The 26,034-nt window shown below is 45.9% G+C and overlaps 2 protein-coding genes and 1 long non-coding RNA gene across 12 annotated transcripts; 2 read left to right on the forward strand and 1 right to left on the reverse strand.

The window, feature by feature from the left end:
• Positions 1-4,877: 4,877 nt before the first annotated feature.
• On the reverse strand, positions 4,878-8,581 carry LOC124662452. Of its 10 annotated transcripts, none has more exons than XR_006990379.1 (10): positions 8,199-8,574; positions 8,030-8,115; positions 7,794-7,897; positions 7,505-7,678; positions 7,352-7,391; positions 7,145-7,217; positions 6,647-6,689; positions 6,478-6,539; positions 5,139-5,889; positions 4,878-5,055 (listed from the first exon to the last, which is right to left on the reverse strand). It is a non-coding gene; the product is annotated as an uncharacterized LOC124662452 (long non-coding RNA). The 10 variants fall into 10 exon arrangements; XR_006990378.1 differs by having other exon boundaries at positions 5,139-5,201; positions 5,826-5,889; positions 6,478-6,689; XR_006990376.1 differs by having other exon boundaries at positions 5,139-5,201; positions 5,639-5,889; positions 6,478-6,689.
• Positions 8,582-18,652: 10,071 nt separating this feature from the next.
• On the forward strand, positions 18,653-20,692 carry LOC124663653. The gene is made up of 4 exons (XM_047201327.1): positions 18,653-19,608; positions 19,685-19,944; positions 20,042-20,128; positions 20,611-20,692. The coding sequence occupies exons 1-4, from the start codon at positions 19,042-19,044 to the stop codon at positions 20,690-20,692; spliced, it is 996 nt and encodes a 331-aa protein (XP_047057283.1). The 5' UTR covers positions 18,653-19,041.
• A 2,627-nt stretch (positions 20,693-23,319) lies between these two features.
• LOC124663654 lies at positions 23,320-25,374 on the forward strand. The gene is made up of 4 exons (XM_047201328.1): positions 23,320-24,290; positions 24,367-24,626; positions 24,724-24,810; positions 25,293-25,374. The coding sequence occupies exons 1-4, from the start codon at positions 23,724-23,726 to the stop codon at positions 25,372-25,374; spliced, it is 996 nt and encodes a 331-aa protein (XP_047057284.1). The 5' UTR covers positions 23,320-23,723.
• The last annotated feature ends 660 nt before the right edge of the window (positions 25,375-26,034 follow it).

Raw genomic sequence — 26,034 nt, forward strand, 5'->3', positions numbered from 1 at the left:
ATGCCGACATAATAGGCGCTTTAGGATTTTGCGGGCCGGCACATATGTGATTTCGCTTAATTGGGCCGTTTAAGGGATGGGAATTCGTGATTTAGATACTGAGAATATTTACGCAGCATTGATTTCGCTCGGATAGCCTCACTTACCACAAGCACCAAAGAAAAAATGCGCGAAAGAACTATAAAAACTAACTAAATATTACATCACTCGCAAGGCTTTGAATAAATATTACGTAACCCGGAGAAATTGAATGGTAATTAAACCTCGCAATACAATGAAGCGATCCGGCAATCTTTTAAGTTGTCCATGCAAGCACCTATATCCGAAACAAAGACATTACAAGTTAAGACAAAGAACAATGGAAAGGCAAAGACACTACAATATTGTTTGCCCAAGAATTTGGAACTCATCATTTCGTCGTTATAACAAGATCATTGTAATGCGCACAATAAGCAAACAAAGAGTGCATGCCGCATACCAACAGACCAATATAACGAGCATGTTAGAATGAAACAACAGACTTACTACTGTCGAGTCCCATGCAAACCAAGATGTTCAGGGAGTACAAAATTGGCATGAACAACATAGTAGCAGAGCTATAAATTTTGTAACAACGACCGAGCAAGATGAAGTTATGATGGCTACATCTACAGAGCGAGGAATGTAAACCAAAAATAGAAGTTACGATGGCAAAAGCTAAAGAGGAGGGAATGTGAACCAACATGTGCCAAGTGCAATTACTTTATTTTGGCCGTGAACTAAATAATACTCCTGAACTTATAGTGAAGGGGATGCATATCAAGATGTTTCGGGATATAAACTTGTAATGAGCAACACATAGAGGATAGTTAATGCTGGAGCTTAGGATGGACCAGATACAGAATATAGTGGGATCACCTGTGAACTTGTATAAGAGGGAATGCAAACCAATATGTTCAAGCATTCCATATGTGAGCGTCATGCGAAGTCGGAGAAACAAGTCAATAATGCAGCTTTTGAAGAACAAGATGGCACGCAAAATTATTATCTAGTAGTATGACAAGTTTATTTGTACTACAGAGCTAGATAGCGAGTGATAGCATGCCAAACTAAGTCCTTACTTTGTTAGCTTACAATGAACTAGATACAAAACAATGGCATCACCCGTAGTACAGGGAATGCAAGCCAACATGTTCATGGAGTAAAAAATTGGCACAAACAACATAGTAGCGAGCCATAATTTTTGTAACAACGACTGAGCAAGATAAAGTTATGATGGCTAGATCTACAGAGCGGGGAATGTAAACCAAATATAGAAGTTACGATGCCAAAAGCTATAGAGCAGGGAATGCGAACCAACATGTGCAATTACTTAAAATTGGCCATGAACTAAAAAATAGCAGGATGTTACTATAATAGCTAGGAATAAAACAGATAGGAGTTATAATGGCATCACTCATAAACTTGTAGATAAGGGAAACAAATCAATTTGTTTCGGGATATAAAGTTGTAATGAGCAACACATATAGTATAGTTAATGCTACGACTTAGGATGGACCAGAAACGAAATATAGTGGGATCACCTGTGAACTTGTAGAAGAGGGAATGCACACCAATATGTTCACCATTCTATAAGTGAGCGCCATGCCAATTAAGAGAAACAAGTTAATATTGCAGCTTTTGAAGAATCAGATGGCAGACAAAATTATGATGGAAGTAGCTGCTGTGACGAGTTCAAATAAATTTGTACTGCAGGATGGCAGAGCGATAGCATGCAGGAACTAATAGCAGGCAATTACTTTGTTAGCTTACGACGAAGTAGATAGAAATAACAATGGAATCACCTGTAGTACAGGGAAGGCAAACCAACATGTTCAGGGAGAACAAGATTGGCATGAACAAAATAGTAGCAACCTATAATTTTTTTAACAACGACTGAGCAAGATAGAAGTTATGATGGCTACATCTACAGAGTAGGGAATGCATACCAAAATGTTCAATCGCTTAAAGTTAGCAATGAACTAGAAAATAGAAAGGTGTTACGGTCATAGCTAGGGATGAACTAAAAGAGCTTCAGACAAACAAGCATCTGAACCCAGAACATGGCGCTAAAACAAGATTGGCATGAACTAAAAGAGCTTCAGACAAACAAGCATCTGAACCCAGAACATGGCGCTAAAACAAGGGACTTACATTAGGAGAAGCACTCTTTGGGAGTCACAGCAGATCTTCCTGGGGTTGATAGATCCGGTGATGAAGTACGCTACATGTGCTACTTGGGGTTGGAGAGACGGCCATTACACTTCATGGTTACTCATCTCATCTGCAAAAACGTAACGGCGTGTCGTTAGCACAAACAGGTTCCCCCAAGATTAAACAAGAACTTGCAGGCAAGCAATAGAAAAGCGACAGTAGAAGAGTTTAGATCATGCACGGCGCCGGTGAAGCAGATCCGGTTCGTGCACAGCGGTGTCGGTGAGCAAGATCCGATGCGGTGGACGACGGATCCGGCGAAGCGGCTCCGGTGGGGTGGACGATACCGCAGCGAAGCGACTGCGGTAGACTGCGGGATGAGCATATGGTTTCGAGGTTCGGCGGGGATGATCCGGTCCGGTTGATGACGGCGTCGATGAAGCGGCTCCGGCAGGCAGCCGGATGACGAGGATCGCGAGGCCTCGGGTAGGCCAGGGAAGTCCGGCGGGGATGTTCCGGTGCGGTGGTCGTGGAGGTGGGAGAGAGAGCGACTTGGGAAGTTCCGGTGGGTGGTCTGAGGGAAATGAATTTTTTTTGGGAGGGTTTCCGGGCTAGGGAGGTGGTGATCCAAAAAATGACGGGCATACCCCCCCCCCACCAACCGACTTTGCTGTCATCTCCACAGGGGTAGAATGGGAATTTGGAAGCGTGTGAAATTTTTGTATTTTGTGGGCGGGAAGTTTTGCCGCTATGAGATTTTGAATTTGGCTACCGTCCAAGAATAATGATAAAAAATTGTGAGACCGTACTAGTACCTCTGTTCAAGGCCGAGTTCAAAATCAAATCATCATCACATTAAATATCGGTCACTACCATGATCATGATCTATCTCTGAAATTAGCGTATCCGCTAGATCTTGCAAAGTATAATGATAAAAATAATTGTGAGACCGTACTAGTACTTCTCTTCTAGGCCGAGTGCAACAGCAAATCATCATCACGTTGAAAATTTGTTACCATGATCATGATCTATCTCTGAAATTGGCGCATCCGCTATATCTTGGAAAGTATAATGATAAAGAATTTGTGAGATGGTACTTCTGTTCAAGCCCGAGTGCAACATCAAATCATCATCACGTTGAAAATTTGTTACCATGATCATGATCTATCTCTAAATTTGGCGCATCCTCTAAATCTTGCAAAGTATAATGATAAAGAAAATGTGAGACAGTAGTAGTACTTCTGTTCAAGGTCGAGTGCAACATCAAATCATCATCACGTCGAAAATTTGTTACCATGATCATGATCTACCTCTGAAAATGGGTGCATCCGCTAAAACTTGCAAAGTATAATGATACAACATTGTGAGACCGTACTAGTACTTATGTTCAAGGTCGAGTGCAACATCAAATCATCATTACATTGAAAAGTGTGTTACCATGATCATGATCTATCTCTTAATTTGGCGCATCCGCTAAATCTCGCAAAGTATAATGATAAAAAAATTTGTGAGACTGTACTAGTACTTATGTTCAAGGCCGAGTGCAGGATCAAATCATCATCACGTTGAAATTTGTTACAACGATCATGACATATCTCTAAAATTGGCGCATCCGCTAAATCTCGCAAAGTATAATGATAAAAAAATTATGAGACTGTACTAGTACTTATGTTCAAGGCCGAGTGCAGGATCAAATCATCATCACGTTGAAAATTGTTACAACGATCATGACATATCTCTGAATTTGGCGCATCCGCTAAATCTTGCATGTGGCGCATCTCAGTGCGTAGCAACATGCCGGTGCTATCAAGGTTGAGGCGTCAGTAGCGTCATCGGGCTCTCCTCTTTTGAAAGATCTTCTACATGGCGCGGCGCACCGCCCGTCGAGAAGCAGTCACATGTGATACCGAGGTGGAGACGTCGCCGACATCCTCGAGGCGCGGCCGCCCTTCTACGAGCAAGCGTCGACTCAAGGTATGAATCCATGCGTTGTCGCGCCCCTTCTTCCGATGAAGTGGGGTGCCTTAGATTTATTGTTCTTCTCTTACGATTATTTCGAGCCGAACATGTGTGCTCTTTCTCTGAATACTAGATCATGATAGCGCACGCGTTGCCGTGCCCGTCCATTTTCAAACTAAACTATAGAAATTTCCAAAAATATGTTGATGTTGGAAAGTAACCAAAGGGAGTAATTTTAATCTGTTCGCCGGAGAAGGCATCTAGCAATGTGAAGTATATGGGCTTCGCCGGTGATAGTTGAGTAATTCATCCAGCTTATTGTGTCGTATTGCATCATATTTATGAGTACATTGCTGGAATGGAAGGCAAGTCTAGTTGAATATTTTCTGTTACTTCTCAATGTACACAATTCTAGGCTACTATCATTTATTTTAATCATACAAATCGAACTGTTTGTTATAGTACCATACGAGGCTCGGTTCCATTGAAATTGGTTTGATAGATTGCTACCAGTCCAGATATTGCCAGTATGATGTGGTATAGGCCCGAATATATTTGCTAGGAGAAATTTAGCAATTTGTTTGAACATTTTAGATTGTTAATTCCACAACAGTTTTCCTTCGGCTGTTTGTACATGAAGGTTGGCGTCAATATCTCTATTCTGTTTATTCGACCATGGGCCCATCTCAAGAAAATAACAGGAGAAATAAATTTGAACCCAAGATATCCGATACTTTGAACACATATAATGCCAGTGGCTTATTGCCGCTGACCACAAATTTGGTTTAATAAACATTGTGATACAGTGTAAACAAAGTCAGACAGAATCATGTGGCCTTTATCTGCTTTCTCATTCTCCCTAGACTTTATCTGTTTTCCTTGAGTTATGAAGGTCGGATACTAACGTTTTTAGGTTTGCTGAACCTGCAAGACAGTTACCTGAAGCTTTAAAAAAAACTCGCTTAATCAACATAAACCACAACTAAACCAGTAAACACATAATTCACCTTCTGAGCTACAGGCACAATATCACTTTGGGTGCCCCTAGCAGGAATGATGCGCTGGAACTCCTGCAATACATGCAAGGCAGAACGAGCAATGGGTGAAATCACATGACGGCGGATGGGGAATTTACAAAGCTAAATAAGAAGAGATCTTCGAACAGAACTCATCTCTTCTTGTTTCTATATTATTTTTTATTAGCCAGAGGAAATGGAGCACAGTAACTACTGATATGGATCTTCCCACTGTTATTGATATAGGCAGATCATATGCTCCAACAATAACATAAATCATAGTATAACTCTCGCGAAAGAACCAAAATCTGAATGACTCCATACAAAATTTGATTTTAGAGCCAGGGAATGATTGCAGCCTCAGACATGTGTTCTTGTGTCCTTCTAGAGCTTGTACTTTCAGGTTCCCCATTCTCCAAAATAGGCTATATTTTTGATTCTTCAACTAATTTCAGATGATTTGGTACAGGAAGAGATGAAGGTAACTGTACCAAGAGCATATTTGGTGCCCGGCCAATGCATAGCAACCAAATCAAGAGAGCAACTGTTGCTGCTTAAGATTTTAACATGTTAAAGCAGTCAAATGCCAGATTGCATACCAAAGTATACACTTGAATTTTTTATTGCAAGTAATTTAGCTCTAAAGCATAGGAGCAGCACTGAAAATCATATACACACCATTAATACAATCTCTTCTGGTTAATTAACTGTCCTGATCTCTGCTGGCACATGACTCTCCAAACTTCTCTTCATCAAGAATTTAAGAGGAAATTATGGATCAGAAATATAGGAGAGACATAAGGGGTGGTTAAAGAAAAAACATCTTGCAACATAAGACTGGAAGGGCCAACAACATAATAGGATCTCTAGAGCAGGTCCTCCTAAGCATAAGAGCAGGATAGTCGCTATAGGTATAGTCTAGTATAATTACGGAAATGAATATGAATAATGCCCGCAAAGTAAGACATTACAACCAGTACCAAAGGTACAATACTCCCACATGGTGCAGATATATATACTTAGACAACCATACTACTGCGAGCGTTTGATTAAAATTCATTCTATTGTGAGCGATTTTATTAAAATTCATGTGCGTGCATGCATGCTCTGAATGCTTCTTTGGACGAGCAAAGAAAGGAGGGCAAATTGCTACTACTATTGAACTTGTGTCATGACAGAGAGTGGCCCATAAAAGGAACACTGCAATCAGTTATCTTAGCGACGCTCCGGTGAATAGTATGTGGATGAACTCATGAATAGGTTGGTGTTGAAAGGTAAGATTCAGGACAATCATTAATTTCTTGATCGATTGTGGATCGTTGTTACTAACCTGCAGTGCATCTGATGGTATATTTGTTGGGAGGTGGAAAACCATATGGATAACCCCTGAAGCTGTGAATGTGGGCCAAACTTAAGGAATGGAACACAATCAACCAGTTCCTTCTACAGGATACAAAGTACCGATGCATGCCTAGCTTACACTTGATATCTCCACTCACCAGTAGATGAACATAATCTTTTGGTACATTTGACGCTGAACATCTGAATATTGAAGGAAAAAAGAGGGTGTTAAAGATGCAAATATAACAACATGTACTGTTGAAGAAGCATCACATGTCTCTTGATTTTTTAAAGACAAACAAAATTGCAGTGCCAAACAACACATAATAAGTGCAAACTATTTACATTATGCAATTTTAACAAAATCATACTTAACCATTTAGTACGCTCCCCACTGCCCCTTGTGCAGGCAAGAAAAGGCAACCATTACAAATGACTCACTTATTCAAGGTGCAAGACTTAAGCTACCTCAGAGGAAATATAACTTAACCAAGCAAGACTAATATGTTTCATCCTTGAAGAAATAATTAAAAAAATATCCATTTTCATATGAGCAAAAGCTATCCGTGCTCAATAAACATCAGTGCATAGACCGACCACCCTGAAAATATTGACAGAGATTACAAATTTGCCTGCCAGGCAAAAATATAGATTACCTGACGAACTGCAGATGCTGTACTGCTCCTCATTGATGTCTATTGAGAACGATAGATCTGAACTAAAATAACTCTGTAAGAAGGGAATGGTAGATCTGAATTAATTAGAGAAATGGTTCAGAATAATACATGCACATTATATCATCCTACCGAGGTAGCAGGCATCGCCAATATATAATAAATGGATAATCAAATAAGGTGGACTACCTTCAGTACTATGTGCCTAATTGCCGGAAGAAGTAAATTCCTGAATAAATTAAATATCAAAATTTAATGACACATGAATGAAGAATGAAGTAAAGACAACATACACATATTAAGAGATGAACATGTAGTTTCAACAAAAGAATGAAAGTATACCTACTCTGCAGGAGTAGCAAAAGTTCAATAACAACACCTCATTTGCATCTGAAGTAGAGCCCATTCTCTTCCTTGCCATACCAGCAAAACATCATCTAATCCAAGTTCTTTGTCAATCTAAGAACTGATTTGCTTTTACTTGCCAGCAAAATCACTACAACTGAAGCCAGTCACCTAAACATTGACAAAACAAGTCAGCAATCTGGATTGGAAGGCGTCTCCTTCAAGTGGTGGAATATGAATAATCCTGATCGGAAGGTAACCTTCACTTATATCAACCACAACCCACCGGGGAAAATCAGAAGCCTGCCGCTAGGCATTGCGAAATGATTAGTGCACCAGTCCAGCAGCCATAGTCGCAAATTAAGGTTACCCAGTTGCTGTGAGCAATCCCTGAATAAAAAACCGCAGAGAAATGAGTGCGATAATCCCTGAAACATATAACAGTAGTCATTTGGCTACCTAATGTTAGCATTGATGAAATTACAAGAAAGAAGCATGATGGTAGGCAAGGAGAAAACAAACCCTAAGCAAGCAGCATCTCTGATAAACTATGGGAGGTCGAAGGGAAAGAAGATTTCTCGCTCCACATATTTATCGAGAGTAGATAACTGACAATGACACTCAAATTAATCATCATAATTACCGGAAGAGTGGGTAACAATAATCACAGGAATGAGTGAGTCAAAATTACCACCATCATTAGGGCGTTGGCAGTTTCAGCTTTGCACATGGTCATTACGACGCCACCCAGTTGAAGGGGAGGAGAGGCGTTACTCCGATAATGGGTCGGGTACACCAGCGGTTCGACGAATCGTAGGCCCACATGGACGGAGCCTACTCCACAGCCTCCTCGTCATACATACATCGCCGGCGCCGGCGCCGGAGAAGAAACAAAAAAAGTGCTCAATCTATTCTAAATCCGGCTGAAATATAAGGAAAATAGAAAGATGCAGGCGTTCGTACCCTGCCAGCGCTGTTTCTTCGTGGGTGGGAGTCAACTCGCCGGTTTTCGGTTCTTCTGTGCCCTTCCCGTCGGCGGCGCAGGTGCAGGAGCAATGACAGCGTGGGCAAAATGGAGAAGCAAAAAAACATAATGAGGCCTTGCGTTACGTGATCATTAAAACTGTGTAAAGCCCGATCCCCTAAGTCCATATAAGCATTTTGTAGCCCAATAAACAAGGTGAGGCATAGCTCGTTTTCTGGAGTAGCAGCCCAGCAACGAACGCGGGCCTATTTGAGGCGATCCAACAATGTAAAACTGTAGTGACGGACACTTCAAAACTACTAAGCAAATGTAGGCCATTAGATGTCCAGATCGGATGGCTTAGAACGTTAAATTGCTGTGGAGGCTCCTAGCTAGTTCCATCTTACTGTTACTTAATATTGCTTGAAAAGCTAACCAAGTTACTTAAATTCACTTCATTCTTAATCTTGCGTGCTAATTTTGTTATTTTTGCAGACAGTGGTGCACGCAAGGAGATTTATTTGTGGGTGTGCTGAGCTGTTAGGCCTAAGTCGAAATCCTTAGCTAAACGAGGCCTCAGCTTAACACATAAAAAAGGTGTTCAATCTCGCCCACAATGTCCTCTTCTTTCCTCTTCGTTTATTGGAACTTGTTTTGCAGACAAGGAAAGTGGCACATGTAATGTGAGTAAAACCCTCTTAGCCAAAATCAGCTACGAGCAAGATTTTCTGTATTGTAGATGGCCCAATTGATTCTCATCCCCAATGTAGTCTTTTTTTATGTCAGTATAGACTTCTTTACATGGCAAAACCCTGGTCAAAACTAGTTTGACCAATATTACAAAAGTTGTACATAATTCAGAAACCGTCAGAAATATACGAAGCATTCCGGAGTCAATACTGAAGACAAAGCAATTATGCCAAAAGACGAAGGAAGAGGAGGAACAGGTCTTGCTATATTGCACAACAAAGCCAAATTCAACTTTTCATCGATTGCAAAATTCTGGATGCAATTAGCACACCCTGGTCTCCTGATGTCGCAATAGTTGGCTGCTGGGAGCAGAGACACTCGACTTCCTTCTTCAACTTATCGCACTCTGTGCAAACTTTCAAGTACTTCGTCTCGAAATATTGCGCATATTCAGCATGCAACTCCACTTCCTGTCGAAAACTTTCACAGTCACAGTTGCAATCACACTGACCAGCCTTGTCAGTGACCGCACTCATCGGTGGTCGGGCGCGTAGTTCCTTGACTTCCTTCTTCAACTTCTTACACTCAGCGACAACGTCTGAGTACCGTTTATCAAAAGAAGATTGCACGAAACGGGCATTCTCCTCCGATATGGCACGATTTAAAATGCACCTGCCCACGAGGTGGCGGATTTTCTTATGAAGGATGGTGTTGTGGCCCTTGATCTGGTCCAGTTTCACGGAGAATCGTGTTATCACATCCTGCATTGCAAATTCAACAATAATGAAGTATGCAGAGTGCAGATGAGGGGGGAGAAATAAACAAATGGAGTGCCAACCTCTTCAATATGCCTGAGAGCTGCAAAGTCCTTGTCCATAGGAACCTCTTCAACGATGGAACCGCCATCCCTGGAAGAAAGACAGTTAAGTAGTTGGATCTGGCATCCAGCAAGGAGGCGATGAAACTGCGGCACGGCAATGGAAACATACACGGCCGAAGATGCACACGCGCGCACTGGCTGCTCCTCTCCCGGAGACTGAGCAATCGTCTCTGATTCTGCATTCAGGATACCAAACCTATGCATGTTCTAGCCCTTGATCTCGGCGGCTATCGCCGATAATCTCATAATCCCTTCCTGCATTGAAAAATTCACCAGTAACGAATCAGGGATCCTTTTTCATTCACAGGATAGGAAAATCATAAGATTAGGAAAAGCATAGGATTTTGTATACATTAGAGTGGGTGTATGCGCTATTTTATGGGCTATTTGGAATGCACAAAATGAATTCGTGTTTAATAAACCCAAATCTCATCCCTTCTTGCAGGTTATCCCTATGATTATTCACTAGATCTGTATGTTTCTTATCTCCCGCCCGAGGATCAGCAGGATATCATGGAGTCCGGGTGCAACCGACTAGAGACAGCCGCATGGGATTTTTACGACCGGGGTGGTCGGCGGTTTCCTCATAGAATTACTTACTGATGTGTTTTTGCCTTTTTGGCACCCGCTGTTTTCTATGTTTCGTTGGTGGATCTTTGTGTCGACTCTAGCTGATCCGTGAGAAGTTGTCATAATTTGTGTATGAACTGAAGAAAGCAATAAAGCAGCCATATACATCATTTTGATGCGAGAGGCCGTGGTATGTCCCCCATTTCGAAAAAAGGAACAAACATAGGATTGAGATGTCATGGCTAGTTGAATTAATGTTTTATTCCTATATTATTCGCACTACTAGATTCCTATAGGATTAGTTCCTATAGGATATGTTCCTATAAATCAAACAACTAATGTAGGAAAAAATCTCATAGGATCTAAATGCTACACAATTCTTATAGGAGTCCTACGAATTAAAGAAGCCCTCATGCAGTACGGAGATGAAGAGGAAGAAAAAAAAGCAATGGATGTATATTATATAGTGCATACATTATTAATGCTCTTGAGAGCTAACAAGTGCTCATCAAACAACGGGTCCTCGATAGCTAAGTACGAAGTGGATCCTGCGGTAGAAAGCACGAGCCTGGAACCGTCGGCCCCGGAAGATGATAGCCGGTTTAGTTGGCACCGCCTGCCAGCAAGGACTCAACGAAAATCCGGCATGGCGATGGAAACATACCGGGGAGCTACGTACCCACCGAGGTTGGCGAGAAACGAGCGATTTCCCAACTTGGGTAGGAATGGCGCCGAAACCAGCCGCCATGGAAGAAAGACGGTTAAATTATTTGATCCGCTAGCCGACCGGAAGGCAGACAAACTTCGGCATGGCGATGGAAACATACCGGGGAGCTTCGTACCCACCATCTTGGCGAAACACGGGCGATTTCTCGGCATCGGTAGGAAGGGCGACACTTGAACGGGCGGCCCTGGAAGAAAGACGGTCAAATAGTTGGTTCTCCCGGGTAAAAAAAAATAGCTGGATTTGTTTGCCTTGCTGTAATCTGCGTTCATGGGGGCAAAGAATGCACATGGCGATAAAAACCTACCAGGACTCTTGCTGGATTACTCTGCCCTGACCCAACAAGCCCGAAGCAGACTGAGCTTGCGATGGAAGCGCAGACATGCCTGTCCTCCGGCGCCGCCGGTACACTTTCAAAGTCGGAGTTTGCGGGACTTTCGGCGGGATGGATTTCACCGCGGATTTAGTCTCAGACACCAACGCCTCCTTCCTCTTCTTACTCTTCTTCATGTTCTTCTTAGACAACTTGTTGAACGAGGGATGAATCGCTGGAGGAAGAAGGAAGGGACAAGCAGGTGGGGATATAAGGGGTCGGTGTAGAGCTCTCCGGGGAGGGTTCCCCGGGGAGGAGGATGAAAACTGGAACGAACAGTACAGGGATGGGACTGGGCAATCTTGTCCGTCCATCCAAAATCGAAGGGCGGGAGCACATAAGACTTTGGGCCATAGACAGGCTGGTCCTGCCACAGGCGGATCCCAAGTTTCAGCGATTTAATGTCAGTGAAAAGATATATCGGAAATGTAAAAGAATCTTGTTCGGGGTCGGCCGCGGAAGCCAAATCTCTGTGTCCCAAAGTCTACTAGTAATCTACTTCTATATAGGTATAGCTGCATAGCCATCGTACCATTGCATTGATCGAGCTGTACGCCTTTACCACTCTGAATCAGGTCCAAAATATTAGTGTTCTCTTGTCAAATCAAAGGCCATGTCAGTTTGACGAAAGGGACGTTCTTTACGGACTACTCAGTTCGGCAAAAGGATTCTTGAAGCCATGTACATATTTTCTGGATCGATTTAAGTAATTTGCTACAACTGTAATATTATTTCCAATTTTCAGCAATTTATTTGAATTTTAGGATTTTACTTATAAATTTCGCTAATTGACATGTGTAGGGAAAGATAGAAAACAACTAGTGTATGCATGACCAATTAATCTGACTAAATAAATCTTATAGTGGCCACTTTGCATCACTCATACTGAGAGGGCATGTTAGATTCATATCTATACCTAATAATAAAAACAAAAGGGTTTCTCCCTCGGTCGTTCGTCCAACTTAAACCTACCCTGAAAAGTGGAGGAAAATTACCCACCGCGCCACCCATAAGTAACAAACCGAAACGTTTTTTCTGTTTAATTTTACCCTGATTCTTTCCGCACGCTAGGCATCGATCCAAAGTTCCAAACTGGTCCCTAGCCAGGATGCTGGGTTCCGCCCGCCCGCTGCCGCCACTAATTATGGCTGTCGCGGAGCTCCGTGAACGGAGGAGCAGAGAGGAGGACCGGAGAGAGGCGCATAGATACTAAAGCTCAACGAGATTTCCATGAGACGGTCGCGAAGCACGAACCAATACTGGAGTAGGACTGGAGATTTCCGTCCTGCTAGGCACCTCAGGAAAGGTCACACGGGGGAGGGGATGCCCATCAGCTCGGCTGGCCACGCGCGCAAGAGCTCCGACGGCAGTGTGCCAACCGGGCGGCCCCTAGGAAAAGTTGTGCTAGGCCGGGTATCCAACCATCGACGAGGTCTAGGCACGCTTTGCCCCGTCCCCGGTGGCGCGGGCACGGAAGCAGGTCCGCGGCGGAGGGTGCGGCGCGTATGAGAGCTGGGCAGTGGCATGGGACGTGGCATAGGAGAGTCTGCCGATGGCGGAGACGAGCATGCCGCTGGGAATTTCTTCATGTGGATCGGCGGCAGCAAGAAACTGTCGGGCCAGCGCCTGATGCCAAACCGTTGGTATGAGTTGTAGTCCTGATCTCTACTTTTGAATTTTGCAATTTAGAAGATTGATTTGATAGTGTTGGTGTCAATGGCGATTTTGATTTCAGTAATGATAAGTTGATATACGTGATGGATCCTGAAGCAGAGGAGGTTCTCAACTTTAATCTCTTCTCCTCACCGAAATCTTCTAACGAACAGGTACAGTCGTCCCATGGAGGTTGTCCAGCTATCCCTAATCCCATTCATATACAAGATTCGATTGCCCCGTTCATCGCCTGCTCAAGAAAAAACCTGCCGTGAGCGGAACAAATCTGCCGCACGCGCTGGAGCAAGGACCGGTGCACTGCCGTCGATGGAGAAGGTCGGCGAAGGGGACGGACGGACCGACGGAGGATCTGACTGAGCTCGTCGATGCGTAGCAAGACGAGCTGGGATCGACGCGGAGAGGAGGAAGGCCTGGTGGCCGCGCGAGGGGATAAAGCCAGCGACGATGGGTGCTGAGGCCTAAGAGGATCGGAATTTATTTGATATTTGACGGCAGGTCGTCTCTCTCTTGCTGACGCGCAATGTAACGACCATCCGTCCAACACCCAGGTGCCCCCTGCCCATGCCCGGTCTCCGTTCCAAGTTTCCAACTACAAGGTTGCCAAAGCTAAAGGTCAGCTGACCTCTCCCCTCCTCCCGTACGTGGGCTGCATCGATTCGATTGCCTATGGACGTTTCTCTTTTCTCTGATTTAGGAATTCGTCATGTGCATGCCGTATGTTCTACGACACAAAAGGCATATGAATACTTCCGTTGCATGCCTCCAATGAAGAAATAATAACGATACGATGGAGCAACTGATTGTTGTGTTGATTTAGCTAACATCGCCTTCCGACGACACCGGTGCATGTTTCGCTACTTGCGGTGGTAGCGGTGCTGAATTGGTAGACTAATTTTTTTTTCTCGCATGCATGACATGGATGCTTTACTGCCTCAGTTTCCGTTAATTACTGGCTCCTTGCGGTGTGAAGGGTATGCGTGTATTTGTACTGTACATGCATTTGATCGAGCAGCGATTTCATTTTTAATGAAAACTGAAACTTAAATTGAAAATTCGAAGAGAATTAAAAAAGAACTCCATATAATCGTAAGTAGCCCTATGATTGTTCTATTGAAAATTCAGAGAGTTTAAAAAGAACTCTATATAGATTGTTCTGTTGAAAATTCAGAGAGTTAAAAAAGAACTACATAGAAAATTCATAGAGAATGAAAAAGAGTTTACAAAACATAATGTGTTGTTCTGTTGAGTGTTCAGTGTTTGTTCTGATTATCATCATCGTCATGTGATTTACATTATTACATTTTAAATGAAACAAGGGAAATGACTTTTTCCCTATTTTGATTTCAACGGACACCATATGGACAAATATAAAACGAAGTTTATTTAATTTAATGTCGCACCGTAGCAACGCACCGGTTTTTTCGGCAGCGCTGCCAGTCGATCGTAGCAGCGCACGGGGGGTTGCAGCAGCGCCGCCCGTTGATCGTAGCAGTGCTGCCGGGGGGTTGCAGCAGTGCCACCTGTCGATCGTAGCAGCGTCGCGGCCTACTGTAGCAGCGACCCATGTTGATTGTAGCAGCGTCTCGGGGAACACAGCCGGCAGCGTCACCACAAGGCCCAAGTAGCACCGCCAGATCTCAGCAGCAAACGACAGTCTTGCGTGGGAGTAATGTAAGTGCAAGGAGAGGGTAGGTACATCATGGATGAGGTGGAGGGACACCAGGAACGAAGAGGCCAGCAACGACCGGAGGAATTGCTGGGCATGGGAGGGTAACCTACAGGCGAGCTCAGCCGCCCACTCGACGGCGGGGATGCGCATCAGGGGCGGCGAGTTGTCCGGCGGTAGGAGGCGGCAGTGAGAGAGGAACGAATGGGATGCGAGTGCAACTGCATGCTAGCTCCATGGTGCGGCCATGGCGCCACATCGATTGGGGCTTTGTTGGTCGGAATCGTCCAAGCGGCAGGGGCATGGGCAGCCGGTGAACTGCTGCAGACGACCTTGCAGTTCGAAGGGATGTGCTGCAGAGGAGAAAGGGGAAAGAAGAACATGTGGAGGAGGAACACACTGGTAGGAGTAACGCTGGGTTTTGTGGGCCCAACCCATCGCTGCCTCTAGGTAGAGGGACACGCGGCGTCCAACGAAAGCGGAGGATGGGAACGACGGATCCCCTGGCTCTTTGTAAGCGTTTTCCTTACATTATATAGTGAAGTTAGATAGTTTCCCCATCATATAAAATACTTCAGTTGTACTCCCTCTGTCTTATGAAACATATGGAAGGTTTGTCAAAATTTAATTGTATATCTAAATTTTGAAAAACCTTCAACATATTTCATGGGATGGAGGAGGTATCTTAAATTATCATGACCAGCTTACGATAGTTTAACGCATCGTCTCTTAATTTATTGTCCACCAAACTTTAAGGTAAGAGGAGAAGTTTACAATAATTAAATCGACTGAATAATGGATGAGATATTATTAATTTATAGTGCTGGCATGGCTGGAAAGCAAAGACAAAAGCAAGTAAAATTTTAGTAAAATGATTTTGTAATTTGTGTAATTAATTATCTTCCATTGCAACGTATGGGGGCATGTTTTCTATTTTGAGAATAATAAAGTTTTCCATGAATAGGAGAAAATATGACCACATTGGTCGACAATGGCACAGAGGGGAGAAGTGTCATTGCAGATGACTCACGAAAGTTTGAGTTTGCTTCTCCCGATGCAACTCCCGATGCAACGCATGGGCACTTTTGCTAATCAATTATTTCAATATATATCTGAACATATTCTTGGGGATATATATATATATTTTAATCTCTCTCTCGATCTATATATAGTTGGTGGCCAAAACACACACTTTTATATACGCATGCACTTTATGCGCAAAGGCGCGGGTGCCTCTAATAATGTGTGTGTGTGCACTCGATCGATGATCCCTAAACCTTAAACCCTAAAACCCTAATCCCTAATCCCTAATTATACCCTAAACGTACACCCTAAACACCCTAAACACAAAACACTAAACCCTAGACCCTAAACCCTAAACACTACACCCTAAACCCTAAACCCTAAACACTAAACACTAAACCCTAAACCCTAACCTGCACTTTGTGCGCAAAGGCATGTGCCTCTAATAATGTGTGCGCAGTCAAACGGCCAGAGCTGTTGGATGGGCTGTGCCACGGATCAGCTCCTACCCCCTTTTGTCGCGGGTCGAGCCACGGCCCGCGATAAAAGGACTCCCCTTTTATCGCGGGTGGTGGCACGACCCGCGATAAAAGGGCGGCCTTTTATCGCGGTCCGTGGCACGACCCGCGACAAAAGGGGTTATGTATAAATACCTAGCGCCGCGGGCGGAGCCCCCACCCGCGACACCCGGAGGCCAATCCCTTAGCGAAATTGCGCCGCCAGGCTGCCCAATTTCACCGCCGCCGCCGGCCGCCGCCCCCGCCACTTCTGAGCCGCCTCTTAAGCCGCCCCCGCCCTCTGCGCCGCCCCCGCCGCAACATATTTCATGGGATGGAGGAGGTATCTTAATTATCATGACCAGCTTACGATAGTTTAACGCATCGTCTCTTAATTTATTGTCCACCAAACTTTAAGGTAAGAGGAGAAGTTTACAATAATTAAATCGACTGAATAATGGATGAGATATTATTAATTTATAGTGCTGGCATGGCTGGAAAGCAAAGACAAAAGCAAGTAAAATTTTAGTAAAATGATTTTGTAATTTGTGTAATTAATTATCTTCCATTGCAACGTATGGGGGCATGTTTTCTATTTTGAGAATAATAAAGTTTTCCATGAATAGGAGAAAATATGACCACATTGGTCGACAATGGCACAGAGAGGAGAAGTGTCATTGCAGATGACTCACGAAAGTTTGAGTTTACTTCTCCCGATGCAACGCATGGGTGGTTGAGGTCAGCGAGCTGGCGCCGAACGACTGCCAGGCGCAGGTCAAGGCAGATTATGTTGGCCGCGCGATCTGCATCGGCGACGCCTGAACCGGAACGACATGATCAGCGGGTCAATGCAGCGTCCTTATCCTGCCGACAGCTTTAGTCCCGGTTGCAGCCACCAACCGTGACAAAAGGTTACCGACACATCCTTATCCTGCCGACAGCTTTAGTCCCGGTTGCAGCCACCAACCGTGGCAAAAGGTTACCCGCACATCATCCCCCCAGATAAGGCCCTCCTAGATAAGCCTCCCCCAGTCTTTTGTCCCGGTTTCAGCCTCCACCCGGGATGAAAGTTCCGCGCGCCACTTCGTTCCCGCCTATTTTCTTCCCGCATTCCCGCCATTTTTCCACTATATATATGTAGGCCTCTCCAGTAGATTGATAGGAGGTAATATGGAGTATTATAATTTAATCTCACACAACATTGTTTCTTGTCAAAGATGAATGGCGGGTGCTGGAGGTTCAGAACTTCAGATTATGTGTTTAGATCGTAGAAGCCCGCTCGAGGTTTTCAGGATTCGCGTTGAGACATCTTAATGCTTGAAGCGGGTCTCACTTGATATGCAAAAAAAGAAAATCCGGTCTCATATGGTTTGTTTTGGAATTCTTCGGCACTAGCTTCAGTGTCTCCTTCGCATGCTGACTCCTTCCCAATGATTTATGGGTCTTCCTTTGCTTCCTCCACTATCTGACCATGAGTTTGGCGAAGACCTTCACAGTGTAGGGTGAGGTGATGATGGAGGCGCATGCCTCTACTGGTGATGGCTCAGGGATCAAATGGCCTGGTTGAAAGGGCAGCCAAAGTAGCCAGTGGCAGCGATTGACATGGAGCATGCCATGGACACACTAAATCTAGCAATTGTACCAACTAAGGACTTACTTTGTGTGTCTCCCCGATGTACATTGTGCTTCCCGGTTGTAACGGCCCAGAAAAAATCCCCATATTAGAATTGTTTGTTCTTTTTCTTTTATGCATCATGCATCATATCATCCACCATATTTTATCAAATAAAAATTATTTTTAATAAAAACTATTTGTGTTTTCCCCCTCTCATATGGTTTCTATATGTAAACCCTCCCTAGTGTCTATTCATATCTATCAAAATCCCAAACCAAATAGTTGGGAAAATAAATTTTTGCACAGCTATTTTTAAAATCCAAATACAAGTTATAATCCTTCTTCTCCATCTCGGCTATCTTTTTCCCTTTGTTTAATTCCTGGTTTTTGGTTTTTTGCCTTAGCACTTGAATCTAGCCCTGCATCTTTTTGGTCCATCTTGGTTTTGTGCCCAATCTCCACTTCCGGTGGCCCGTTTTATTTTTCAGCTTGTTGGGCAACAGAAGCCCACCAAAAAAACCATCGCTGCACTCCTTGCTCCTCCTTCGTAGTACGGCAGCGCATCCACTCACCCGCACGTCGTTGTCCAAGTGATGGGACGGCTAGGAGCAGCACCATTCCTCCTTAAAACCTTCCCTGCAACCCTAGTGCTGCTTCTCCCTCCCTGCCGCCGCCACTCCTTTCTTCTTCTCGTCGCTCGATCTTCTCCTCCTACGTTCCAAGAGAAAACAGCAGCCGCTGCTTCCGTCCGTACGTCGCCTGCGTGCTCGCCAATCTCGCGCCGCGCCGCCGCCTCTTCGAGTCTCCGTTGACCTCTGTGTCATCGTGCTCCTCGCGCGCGAGCTCATCTCTGAAACGATGTGCGTCTTCCTCTGCTCCAACCACGTCCCCGCCAGGCCGCCACCAGCGACACCCGCCAGCATCAAGCCACGCCTCACCGACTATTTCTTCCGTCGCTGTCCTGGACGTCCTCGTTTCTCGCCGCGTCGACCGACGTCAAGGTCTTCTCCGTCGTCCGCGCGCGCGTATTCAAGCACGCCAGCCCGTTCTCCATCCATCGCCCGGCAGCTGCACCTCCTCGCCATCATCTGTGTATTCTTCTTCGTCCGCGTCGACCTCGCCTCTGCATTTTCCTCCTCGAACCGCGACCGTCTGCGTTCGTGCGTGTACCCACCTGCAACATCTTCGCCGGCGCTCGCCTCCGCCAAGATCGTCGTCCGCCGGCAGGGCTCATCGTCGTTCCTCCGTTCTCCGTCGCGCGGCCATTCAGTGCGTCCTCGCACGCGACGCGCACCAGCGGCCGTCTTCGACCGCGTTTCTCTTCACTGCGAGCTCACCCTGGGCCGCTCTGTTCCACGCCGCCGGCAGCAGCATCCTCGACGCAAAACGTCCTCGACCTCCATGCCCGCTTCTCCGCCATGCCAGGTTTCTTCCCCGACGATCGACGCCACGCTGCACCATGCCGCGGCCCTGTTTCACCTCAGCTCCGTTGCGTCTCCAGGTTCACCACAAGCATGCAACGACGACCTCCTCCGGCTGCTCTTCCGTGTGTGCGCGGACAAGTTCCGCGTCCGCCGGTAGACCCGCCTGCCTCCGATCGCCTCCGTCACCGATCCTCCCGGACAGCCTCGCCTGTCTTCTGCGTCCGCCTCAAGCAGCACCTCTTCTCCGTCTACGTTCGTCCGATCAAGACGTGCCCAACTGTTTCTTCAACTTGCGGCGCACCTGCTTCCAGTCAACATCCAGTGCCCAGCTCATCTGGTTCGATCCATGCTTGCACCGTCAGGTCTCCTGTTCAAATCCCATTGCATGCAAAGGACTACGTTTTGCTTATTTTATTTCCTTGTTCTGCTGACAGCTGGGCTGAGAAAAGGAGCAGCAACCAGCGCCATGCAACTTCTCCCCTGGTTCCGCGGTTCAGCCGCAGAGGCTTGTTTCCTCTTCGGTGAGAAAAGTTCCAGTTCGTCTCCTGTTTTCAGAAAATTGCAGAAATGTTCGTATCTTGTTAAATCCACATCTCTCAAATCCTAACTCGGAACAAAATGTTTTCTATATAAAAATTGATCAGAAAAATGTGTTGAACATGATTATGCCATCCATTCATCTGTTTGCATCTCGCATCATGTTGAGCCGTGATAGTTTGTGCATCTCACCCCACATAATATGCGGAGTATTTTGGACACCGACTAATGTTTCCCTGCTCCGTTTAAAATTGATGTAGCTCACTCATGCCCTGTGTTGCCATGCTAATCAACACTTAACTTTACCGGTAGAAATGCAACTCCAACCTTAATTTGTTCGGGGTTCCGACTCCGATTAAATTGGATAATTGCACTGCATCATCATTGCCATGTCATGCATACCATCTTGATCATGCTGGATCTTATTTATCCGAAGTAGTAAGACTTGCATACGTTGTTTGTCCAGCATTTGCTTCTTCCCGGATAGGATCGCGAAGTGGTGTGGTGAGATACGACAAGATCTCCGGATATCCCTCGGCAAGCTTTAACAGGCAAGCATTTCCCCTATACTTCTGCCCCTGCAGAAGTCGCTCACCTATTTTATTTTGCCTTCTTCCTTATGCTATCCTTGAGTTGCGTTCTTGTCACGTGTCCCTTCCACTTGTTACCTCAAGCAGCCTATATTGCCTCCACCAACCACCTACAGCTATTGTTTGGTTTTGGGTCTGCCTTGCGAGTCGTAGTGCATGCTAGTGCTGTTTATACCTCGTTACCATTACTGCTATCTTATCGGGTTATCTGTTGGGAAATCATGACACATGGTTTATGGATATATTTGTTGAGGATATCATAGTTACTTGTTAATAGTTGTTAGCGGAGACATCGGTGGGTCAGTTGCTCGTTTTATGACGGCTCACTTGTGTTTCTTTAAAGCTTAGGACCCGAGTTCCTGTTATCTGTTCCGAGACTGAGCGCTCTAACCACACGTGGGTATGCTTCTGGGTCTCCCTCGACCACCGCCGAATCTACGACTTTGTCCAGTGGCCACAACTAGTTCGTAATGTTTTACCATTTGTTGTTGCGTGCATGCCAGCCTGTTACTTAATTATTTTTGGGAAGCCCCTGGGTGCCTTGTATCCCTTGTTTCTGGTATGCACGTATAGGTTCGCGGCCTGCGCGTTTATCGCATGCTGAAGCGGGTCATTCACCCCAGTGTGTGTTCTGACCTCTGAGCCGTTCTCGCAAACGCCTAGGTCCGTCTCGGAGATTCGGCGGACTTCGATTCGGGTTCAACTTAGTTAGGTGGCTTCCTGGACATTGTTGTCGTGAAGGAGAGTGCGAGTCGTGACACTCCACCTTTTTGCCATTGCATTTGGAGTTGATCGTGCGTGTGGGCACATTTGGGCACCCCTGCAGGGTTAAATCTTATCGATAAGCCGTGTCCGCGGTTATGGACGACTTGGAGCTGTATGACTCGACCATAGACAACTTACACCTGTCCTTTCAATTATAATAACTTGCGTAGTAAGATAGAACAACTTAAATAATAGCTGGTTAAAACTTGTCGACAGTGTGAGTGCCTTTGTAAGTACTTCCTTGCGAGGGGGGAACGCATCGGCTGTGTTATGTTTGCAGAGTATAGAACTGTTAGTTTATGCGCTCTCTCACCTTCTCTGATAGACGACTGTTGTAGAGTGTCTCTATAGGTTTTTAGTGCTTGCGCGCCGCCGCTTAACCCCACCATATTGCCTATGACGTTCCTCTTGCGTCCTCTAAGTCCCTCGCGTGCCTCAAGTACAAAGGACGACCGAGTTGACGAATGCTTATACGTCTTGAAGTCTTGTTAAGTACGAACCCGTACTTATTGCCGCTTCTACGGGATATAACCGGGCAGGTATGAAGATATGTTCGAAGAAGACGACGTTAGCAAGGTTACCCTTCCGGCTTGGCCTCAGGCGTGGTTATGGACGCCATCGTTTATCTTCAGGACTCTTAGTCCAATTTGTATCTTGTCCGTACTCGGATGTATTTGATCTTCTGTATGATTTGGATCTTTGTATTGTATATTTGTATCTTGACTCGTTGGAGTTGTTGTTGTAATATATCTGTTTCTTGTGGGCTCTAATGTAATCCTGTTGTAATGTTACCGCTCGTGATTGATTCCACCCGCATCGCGTGCATGCTTCGGCGTGTACGAGGCGCTTGGTGGTGCGTCTCCTAGAATCGATATCGTGCGGATTTCGGCGGATTCGCTGGGATCCTCATGGTACCGGTTTTGGGGCGTCACAAGTTGGTATCAGAGCCTCAGGTTGTCGATACCCCACTAGTCCAGCCTATAGGATAATCTTGCCAATGGTCGTTGAGTTTAGAGAGTCCAAACTATTTTCTAAAATTCGTTGGATAGATCTGACCAGCTCTGTTTTTCTCCTTATCTATATTCTTTCTCCTCTTACCTATGCGAGTTTTGAGTTTTCTTCCTTATCTGAGTTTTTCCGAGTCTTAGGTTTCCACGTGGGTTGGACGATCCTTGCTTTTATCCTAATAGGTCCGATCTTCGGAGGATCCCGACAGAAGCGCATCATCGTCAACGGGACAACGACTTCTTGTTGGTGGTGTCGCCGTTCTACATGGAGCAAGAACTCTTGTTAGTGGTGTCGAGAAGATCAACACCTCGACGGAAGAAGGTTCCACGCCAAAGTCGGGTGTTTGTCAACATGATACAAGAAGATCCGATAGTTTAACCAACTCCCCCTTAGGTTGACGTGGGATCTCGGGGCGCGATCCCTTGTTAGTGGTGTCGATTGTAACGGCCCAGAAAAAATCCCCATATTAGAATTGTTTGTTCTTTTTCTTTTATGCATCATGCATCATATCATCCACCATATTTTATCAAATAAAAATTATTTTTAATAAAAACTATTTGTGTTTTCCCCCTCTCATATGGTTTCTATATGTAAACCCTCCCTAGTGTCTATTCATATCTATCAAAATCCCAAACCAAATAGTTGGGAAAATAAATTTTTGCACAGCTATTTTTAAAATCCAAATATGAGTTATAATCCTTCTTCTCCATCTCGGCTATCTTTTTCCCTCTATTTAATTTCTGGTCTTTGGAATCTGCCTTAGCGCTTGATTTCAGCGGTGCATCTCTTTGACCCATCTTGGTTTTGTGCCCAATCTCCACTTCCGGTGGCCCATTTATTTTTCAGCTTGTTGGGCAACAGAAGCCCACCAAAAAAACCATCGCTGCACTCCTTGCTCCTCCTTCGTAGTACGGCAGCGCATCCACTCACCCGCACGTCGTTGTCCAAGTGATGGGACGGCTAGGAGCAGCACCATTCCTCCTTAAAACCTTCCCTGCAACCCTAGTGCTGCTTCTCCCTCCCTGCCGCCGCCACTCCTTTCTTCTTCTCGTCGCTCGATCTTCTCCTCCTACGTTCCAAGAGAAAACAGCAGCCGCTGCTTCCGTCCGTACGTCGCCTGCGTGCTCGCCAATCTCGCGCCGCGCCGCCGCCTCTTCGAGTCTCCGTTGACCTCTGTGTCATCGTGCTCCTCGCGCGCGAGCTCATCTCTGAAACGATGTGCGTCTTCCTCTGCTCCAACCACGTCCCCGCCAGGCCGCCACCAGCGACACCCGCCAGCATCAAGCCACGCCTCACCGACTATTTCTTCCGTCGCTGTCCTGGACGTCCTCGTTTCTCGCCGCGTCGACCGACGTCAAGGTCTTCTCCGTCGTCCGCGCGCGCGTATTCAAGCACGCCAGCCCGTTCTCCATCCATCGCCCGGCAGCTGCACCTCCTCGCCATCATCTGTGTATTCTTCTTCGTCCGCGTCGACCTCGCCTCTGCATTTTCCTCCTCGAACCGCGACCGTCTGCGTTCGTGCGTGTACCCACCTGCAACATCTTCGCCGGCGCTCGCCTCCGCCAAGATCGTCGTCCGCCGGCAGGGCTCATCGTCGTTCCTCCGTTCTCCGTCGCGCGGCCATTCAGTGCGTCCTCGCACGCGACGCGCACCAGCGGCCGTCTTCGACCGCGTTTCTCTTCACTGCGAGCTCACCCTGGGCCGCTCTGTTCCACGCCGCCGGCAGCAGCATCCTCGACGCAAAACGTCCTCGACCTCCATGCCCGCTTCTCCGCCATGCCAGGTTTCTTCCCCGACGATCGACGCCACGCTGCACCATGCCGCGGCCCTGTTTCACCTCAGCTCCGTTGCGTCTCCAGGTTCACCACAAGCATGCAACGACGACCTCCTCCGGCTGCTCTTCCGTGTGTGCGCGGACAAGTTCCGCGTCCGCCGGTAGACCCGCCTGCCTCCGATCGCCTCCGTCACCGATCCTCCCGGACAGCCTCGCCTGTCTTCTGCGTCCGCCTCAAGCAGCACCTCTTCTCCGTCTACGTTCGTCCGATCAAGACGTGCCCAACTGTTTCTTCAACTTGCGGCGCACCTGCTTCCAGTCAACATCCAGTGCCCAGCTCATCTGGTTCGATCCATGCTTGCACCGTCAGGTCTCCTGTTCAAATCCCATTGCATGCAAAGGACTACGTTTTGCTTATTTTATTTCCTTGTTCTGCTGACAGCTGGGCTGAGAAAAGGAGCAGCAACCAGCGCCATGCAACTTCTCCCCTGGTTCCGCGGTTCAGCCGCAGAGGCTTGTTTCCTCTTCGGTGAGAAAAGTTCCAGTTCGTCTCCTGTTTTCAGAAAATTGCAGAAATGTTCGTATCTTGTTAAATCCACATCTCTCAAATCCTAACTCGGAACAAAATGTTTTCTATATAAAAATTGATCAGAAAAATGTGTTGAACATGATTATGCCATCCATTCATCTGTTTGCATCTCGCATCATGTTGAGCCGTGATAGTTTGTGCATCTCACCCCACATAATATGCGGAGTATTTTGGACACCGACTAATGTTTCCCTGCTCCGTTTAAAATTGATGTAGCTCACTCATGCCCTGTGTTGCCATGCTAATCAACACTTAACTTTACCGGTAGAAATGCAACTCCAACCTTAATTTGTTCGGGGTTCCGACTCCGATTAAATTGGATAATTGCACTGCATCATCATTGCCATGTCATGCATACCATCTTGATCATGCTGGATCTTATTTATCCGAAGTAGTAAGACTTGCATACGTTGTTTGTCCAGCATTTGCTTCTTCCCGGATAGGATCGCGAAGTGGTGTGGTGAGATACGACAAGATCTCCGGATATCCCTCGGCAAGCTTTAACAGGCAAGCATTTCCCCATACTCTCGCCCTGCAGAGTCGCTCACCTATTTTATTTTGCCTTCTTCCTTATGCTATCCTTGAGTTGCGTTCTTGTCACGTGTCCCTTCCACTTGTTACCTCAAGCGGCCTATATTGCCTCCACCAACCACCTACAGCTATTGTTTGGTTTTGGGTCTGCCTTGCGAGTCGTAGTGCATGCTAGTGCTGTTTATACCTCGTTACCATTACTGCTATCTTATCGGGTTATCTGTTGGGAAATCATGACACATGGTTTATGGATATATTTGTTGAGGATATCATAGTTACTTGTTAATAGTTGTTAGCGGAGACATCGGTGGGTCAGCTTGCTCGTTTTATGACGGCTCACTTGTGTTTCTTTAAAGCTTAGGACCCGAGTTCTCGTTATCCGTTCCGAGACCGAGCGCTCTAACCACACGTGGGTATGCTTCGGGTCTCCCTCGACCACCGCCGGAATCTACGGCTTTGTCCAGTGGCCACAACTAGTTCGTAATGTTTTACCATTTGTTGTTGCGTGCATGCCGACTCGTTACTTAATTATTTTTGGGAAGCCCCGGGTGCCTTGTATCCCTTGTTTCGGTATGCACGTATAGGTTCGCGGCTGCGCGTTTATCGCATGCTCGAAGCGGGTCATTCACCCCG

This window comes from Lolium rigidum, chromosome 6 (genome assembly GCF_022539505.1).
Source record: "Lolium rigidum isolate FL_2022 chromosome 6, APGP_CSIRO_Lrig_0.1, whole genome shotgun sequence".
NCBI classification, from domain to species: Eukaryota; Viridiplantae; Streptophyta; class Magnoliopsida; order Poales; family Poaceae; genus Lolium; species Lolium rigidum.

Coding starts and splice junctions, on each gene's coding strand:
- LOC124663653 (XM_047201327.1), top strand. CDS start 19,042: ATGTGCGTCTTCCTCTGCTCCAACCACGTCCCCGCCAGGCCGCCACCA. Junction 19,609..19,684: donor CCGCTTCTCCGCCATGCCAG/GTTTCTTCCCCG, acceptor TTGCGTCTCCAG/GTTCACCACAAGCATGCAAC. Junction 19,945..20,041: donor TCCAGTGCCCAGCTCATCTG/GTTCGATCCATG, acceptor TTCTGCTGACAG/CTGGGCTGAGAAAAGGAGCA.
- LOC124663654 (XM_047201328.1), top strand. CDS start 23,724: ATGTGCGTCTTCCTCTGCTCCAACCACGTCCCCGCCAGGCCGCCACCA. Junction 24,291..24,366: donor CCGCTTCTCCGCCATGCCAG/GTTTCTTCCCCG, acceptor TTGCGTCTCCAG/GTTCACCACAAGCATGCAAC. Junction 24,811..25,292: donor AGAGGCTTGTTTCCTCTTCG/GTGAGAAAAGTT, acceptor TTGTTTGTCCAG/CATTTGCTTCTTCCCGGATA.